Source organism: Notothenia coriiceps, unplaced genomic scaffold (assembly GCF_000735185.1).
Source record: "Notothenia coriiceps isolate Sejong01 unplaced genomic scaffold, NC01 NC01_scaffold00034548, whole genome shotgun sequence".
In the NCBI taxonomy this organism is placed as follows: domain Eukaryota; kingdom Metazoa; phylum Chordata; class Actinopteri; order Perciformes; family Nototheniidae; genus Notothenia; species Notothenia coriiceps.
The window spans coordinates 147,913-154,174 of NW_011367249.1; the positions used below are offsets into that span (position 1 = coordinate 147,913).

Below are 6,262 nucleotides of genomic sequence, written 5' to 3' on the forward strand. Positions count from 1 at the left end.
AGTGTTCTTACCCCTTTTTTCTCATCCACCGGGTGTGGTCGAGGGGCTACATCACCGAAAAAGTCAGGAGGAGACCGCCACGCATTGCGGTTGGAAAAGCGCTGGAGAACTGTAGTACATGATGCCAGAGCCTGTAGATGGTGCTCTGTTCTCACAGAATCGGCCCATGCCAAGACAGTGTTCAATTGATGCGAAATGAGGAACGGCTCAATAATGCATGATCTGTATTGGTATTTTGAAACTATTATGAAGGAAGTATAAATTAATATTGTCCTTATCATCAATTAGCCTGTTATACGGATGGTCCTCATCACTAATTATTTATATAACTTTCAAGAATACCTTAGACACTGATAGTCCACTTTAAACTGGAGAACTCGTACAAAGTGGTTTCAATATTTGTATCATCATTTACAGGAGCACATTCTTCACGACAATCCTATGTATTGATTAGGCAGGCCAGGCTATAATCACATGTCTGCTGTGAAATGGTCTCATCTCACCCTGACTAAAACATTTTGATCGGGTAGACCCTCCGATGCCCAGTACGTTTGTCATCCGGGACGACAAATAGCACACGGCCACTACTGTTGGTCCTCTGGTCGAAGTAAATCCATCTACCTGAGGGAGGCGGGTTCTGATGGAGGTCAACCTGTCGCATGGAAAAAACATGAGCAAAAACTAACACATGCAGACATCATTCTGTGAGCTTGTCTGTGGTGTAAAAAGAAAAAAATTAATATATCACCTTCTCACCCGGCCAAGGTGACCATGTAACAGAGGTGCCGTTACATGAAGCGACCTGTGAGGTCCTGCTGCAAGTCTTCTGTGAACACATAGCGTCGTTCACGCACGGTGGTTGGCAGTCACGTTCTGTCAAAGGAGGGAGAGAGAAACGTCAATGGCAACTTTCCCACACTATCGCATGTATGACTGCCAGGTGAGCACAGCCGAATCTCCCCTGTCTTCCAAGTCTTCCATTGTAATTTTTACTTTAATCCTTTCCTCTAAATGCAGTTTATTAGCATCGCATCCACTCTAAGTATTTTGATCCTGCCTACTCTGTGACTCATTCTCATCACACTATTACTCTTTTTATGAGATATGACTAGGCCAAGAAAGGATTCAGGATTAAGTTTCCACTGACATTGACGTTCTTTTTTTTTTTTTGTAGATGTGATGCCTTGACTGAAAAAACACACTGTTTTCACACATACATGTAAATATATCTAATATGTATATATGACCAAAATATGTATATATGTTCATTTTTATTAATTTCTTATTTTAAAGTTGCTTAACTGTATATCATTTGATTTGTACTTTTATCTTTGATTTTATCTTTAATTGTATTAATCTCAAATCTCTGTCCTGTTTTTCATTCTTACCCTGTTGCTGTTGGAACTACTGAATTTCCCCACGGGGATTAATAAAGCTCTTATCTTATCTTACCCTGATCTTCACGTGAGTCCTCTTGCGGAGCCACTTCTCCCGGGGTTTAGAGGGGGTGAATTCTGTCACTTCTTTCCCGTCGAGCTCCAGGATGCTGGAGTTTTCATGCCTCATGACCTACGGGAGACATTTCAATGACTCATCCTCAGCATCTCTGAAGATGACTCACTTGTTAACAGGCCATAAAGAGTGGCAGGTCATCTGACTCACCTGTCTCAGGAGGAAAGACACAACATCAGTGGACTCCCAGTACGATGCGTGGAAGAGATGCGGTAAAGCCACGGTGGGGAAAGCAGTCAGGGCGTCGGGGCAGTACAGGGCGAAGTCCAGCCGCTTCGTGCCCCACCAACGTGCCGCCACTGCCATGGGAATCAAGTGAGTAGGGTGCAAATACATAAGGTGAAACATGCCACCCAGAGGTGCAACACCCCTGAAGCTAAAGCAAAAAGACAATTGAAATCACCGATCCCAGCTGTTCTTCAGCTAAAAGAAGGAAATTGGTAGTTTATATTTGTTATTGACATGAGAGCAAAAAGAAGAATGAGATAGTTAGAACCGACGCATGATCATATGAGCAACTGAAGATGGTTATTCATGTTAGTATTGACATGAAGAAAGATTTGATAGATTCATATATTATTCCTAATCAATGGAAGTAAGAACCCGTCAACATCAGCAAGTAAATGGGAAGAAAAAGAGGCTTTCTGGAAGAGCAGTGTCCAGTTTTTGGATTTTGACACAGCGTAAAGAAAACAGCTGGAGCTTCACGTTGATTTCAGAATGAATCCCCTCCCTTATAAAAATACCTTGGTCCACTTCAGCCTGGGAGTCCAGTGAGACCAGGTCAGATATAGCAAAGTCCAGTCCGGGTGAGAGGCAGTTCTCGTACTTGCCGGTGGGATTTATACTTTCACTACTGTCGGCCTCACTGTCCTGCTCTGACGCTAGATCTGCGTCAGGAGACCCTGCGGCATCGCCAGACTCCACTTTCTTACGGGAATTTGGAGGACTTCTCAGGAACAATTTGTTTTGTGATGAAAGCGCGAGTTGGGACAAAAGGCCAATTATTTTGGATTGGTTAATTTGGCATGATTTGGCTATGGGGAGAAAACAGAAAAAGAAATCACATGAAATACTGAGGCATTACAGTAAATACTTTAGATGTATACAGAATTAGTGATAAAATGACTTGGGCTTAAACGTTCAACATCCAGAATATATATATATAAATAGTAAAAATATAAAACAAAATACACATTTGGAGTGTATCTGCTAGAATATGATAGGCTATACAATTTTGAAATTTGGGGAAGAACACTTCTGTTTCCCCAAAAAGCCCTTATTTGGTTCGAAATGTTTTTTGATCTCAAATGGAAAACACAACTATTTTGGTGTTCTACAGTGAACAACTGAAAAGATGAATCGTTATATATGTATAATGTAAAAAAGTTAATTAACAAAGATGATTGTGTGAACTGCTGCTGTAATGTAAACCAAAAATAAAGGAAACAGAAAGCTGGGTTGAATATTAAAAGCTGAAAAACAATAGTTAGTACAGTTAAGGCAGCCTGCTGGTCTCCTGATGTTCCTGTATCGCATAAATAAAGATCTGTTCAGATTAGTTTGTGTGAAACTCAAGGGCTGTACTGTATGTGTTAAAAAAGCAGTGTGCAAAACAATGTGAGGTACAAATAAATGCTCTGATAACAAAAGTGAAATAGTGAGGGACGGAAAGACTTTGGAGGACAATCTCACATAAAACACGACAGAATACCGGCCGTCTCTGCAGACACGGCAGCAGGGAGTGGACGATGCAGGGATGGCTGAAGGAGGCAGGTGTCCACATGCATTGCCACATCAGAGAAATGCAGCCCTGGTTCATTGCATTTACATTTAGACAGTGGATAAGAGTAAGACAGACAGTGAAAAGTGGCGCTAAAACTTGCTCTTCTTCAGGACTCGCTTGCTCATAGTTGGGACTTTGAATTTCAAAAAGACAGAAAAAGTCTGGCCAGGCAGAAAAAGGGAGCTATCTGACTGAGTGCAGGGTGTGTGTAGAGTCAGAGCAGTGAGTAGAGTCGAATAAAGAAACAGAAATAACTGTAAATAAAAGCTAAGAGTGGGAATAAGTAGACCAGAGTGTGTGTGTGAGTGTATGGAAGAGAGGCTTGTTGGAGGTAAGAACACTTACTGTTGGCTATGTTGGTGGCAGTGTAACTGTCTGCCATTCCTGAGACCTGGCTGGCCATGCTGACCTCACTGGCCCTCCGCTGGCCCCGGGAGAGGGGGCCCGTTACGGGGGATGAGGGGTACGAACTGTCCATGAAGACACCACCATGAGACTGAACAACATCCGCTATTGAGCCGAAACAGGGAGATCCCATTAGACAGAGACACAGGTAACAGGAACTCACAGTGATGATGGGGGGGGGGATGGAGATTGGGGGGGTCGTCAGAGAAATGCGACTGTGGCAGGAAGCATGGTTTCAGAGGACATGTGAAAGCAGAAGGAGCCGCATGGTGGCCAAGGTCCTGAGGTGTAAATTAACTAAGGATTCACTACTAGTACTGTACTTAAGAACCTCTTTGAGGTCCTTGTACTTTACGTGAGTATTTAATTTGAACTGACACATTAATGCATCAATAATCATTATCAAAATGTATATAATATACTAGCTAATCTGCATAATGTGTACCCATACTTTTGGTTCTTTAAGTATATTTTGATGCCAATACTTTTGTACTTGAGTCACATTTTGTTTACAGGACTTCTACTTGTGACAGAGTATTCCTTCACTCTGCTACTTCTACTTTTACTTGAGTACTAGATCTGAGTACTTCTCCCACCTCTGCCAAAGTCAGATTTCTGTTGTCGACCCGTGGAAACATAGGCACATGAGCACATAAAGCAATACAAATGTCCACGTGTTGGAGCCACACTGTGTTAGTGTCTCTTATAAGGGTGATTTCTATCTAATGGCAAAGTAGCACAGTGTTAGAACGTCTCAGATATAATGTGAAAGTGTTGGAGGTTTTATAAAATCAGACGACCTCTCAACATTATCACAAGATGAAACATAGGGAACAGTAATTCAGGATGTATAGAATAGAGCTACATGTACACTAGACTGAACAAACATCACAAGCAGCACATCAACATCTCTCTGTGGTTCAGAGGGGAGAAAACCCTCTGCCGGCATCAATGATCTGATTTGTATGAAGACACACTGAAACCGGTTTATAAAACACAGCACAAACACAAACACTTGCTTCCCAAAAACACTGACATGACAAGACATGAATATGTGACGGCAACAACAAACTGCCACACCACATGAGATGCTTATCAGATTTTCCAAAGTATTTCCATGGCACGTTATAACAATCTTATATTGAACCATGACCCATGAAATAAATCATCTTACCCAAAGTAATTTAAATAGTTCAACAAATTGTGATACTGGGCATTGGAAGGTCTGTTCAAATCTTAGAAATGCACTCACACCAGCACCAAGGTATGGTTATTTGTAATACTCACGTTACTGTATTTATAACCTGCACTTTACTGCTTTATATATACAGTAAACTATATTGTATACAGCCTGTTTTATTTCACAGTACTTTAATATATTTTAGAATATTTGGATTATAGGCTGCACAGTACAGTAATTTAATTTGTGCAATACTTTTAAAAGTATTTGTAACATTGTTTCAATAATAATACTCCTTTTATATCTAAAAAAATAAAATCATGCTCTCATTGTACTTAATTTGAACCAGGTAGACGTGAACACTGAACAGGGAAAGGTGGTGTACAGTTAATACAAAGTCTATCAGTGATTCATCTGAAACTCGACTGCAGCTCTAGGCTCTTGAAACAACAGCAGTGGGAATACCCAGGAGGGACAAGGGCTGTCAAATGTGTAAATGGGGCGAAGCCTGCGAGCTAGTTCAGGCAGTCAACTCCAGCACCAATCATACATATACATTAACACGTGACGCACCTCGTCCCTCTGACAACCAACCAAACACATTCTCCTAAACCTGCCGCTCTATTTAAGCTGCCAGGTCTTCCTGCCTCTGCCTCGCTATGCTGCTGCTGCCACTGCTGTGTTCACTTGCTATTGCAGCGTTCATGTTCCTGATTGGTAACCAACAGGGAAGCGACAGTTCGCTCTGGTAAGTCACTCTGACGTAGGGGACACGGGCTACGGATTTGACCGTCCCCCGACCGGAGTTTCGGTGTGGGGGTCGGTGATTACCTCACCACTATCATCGGAGAGTGTAGTGGACGTAGACAGGGGGGGGGGGGGGCAAGTGACGCAGAGAGAGAGACAGGACAGGGACAAGGGTGTGTAAGGATCTGTCTCTCTCTCTCTGTGTCTCTCTGTTTTTTTGTATATTCTATTTGTAGTCTAAATTTGGAGTCATGAGTCTTAGACTTGATAGAAATTAACAGTGGTATGTCTGTCATCCATATTGTTTCTTTATCCGTAGAGAGTGACGTCTTTATACTTCACCTGTGTTTTTTTCCGTCACTATATTCGTCTCCATCGTTCGTACTGTTTATGTGTGTATGTTATCTTCCGTTAGTCTTTTTATTTACATATTAAAGTCTTTTATGTTGTTGAGTGCACAAAAGATTATACAAATAATCTTCGTCGTATATCAAACTCAAACTCAATCCGAGCCCAGAGTAGCGAGGTGTCTATTAATGCTTAATCTATTGATATGGCGTGCGAGTCCGACTTCGACCCCACCTTCGACCCGAGCGCGCGCACGCCAGGGGTCCGCTCGGTCGTCGTTGTAC

General features: G+C 42.0%; 2 protein-coding genes across 2 annotated transcripts in view; both read right to left on the reverse strand.

Moving 5' to 3' along the window:
- Positions 1-6,262, reverse strand: part of smtnb (smoothelin b) — a 245,106-nt gene that overhangs the window by 86,392 nt on the left and 152,452 nt on the right. The window lies entirely within an intron of this gene.
- LOC104962313 (membrane-associated phosphatidylinositol transfer protein 2) overlaps positions 1-6,262 on the reverse strand; it is a 63,101-nt gene that overhangs the window by 4,760 nt on the left and 52,079 nt on the right. The window contains exons 18-23 of the mRNA XM_010790745.1: positions 3,644-3,808; positions 2,259-2,549; positions 1,663-1,811; positions 1,453-1,569; positions 850-873; positions 550-652 (exon numbers count right to left, since the gene is read on the reverse strand). Of these exons, the coding sequence (XP_010789047.1) occupies positions 550-652; positions 850-873; positions 1,453-1,569; positions 1,663-1,811; positions 2,259-2,549; positions 3,644-3,808 (849 nt within the window). The remainder of the gene's footprint in view (positions 1-549; positions 653-849; positions 874-1,452; positions 1,570-1,662; positions 1,812-2,258; positions 2,550-3,643; positions 3,809-6,262) is intronic.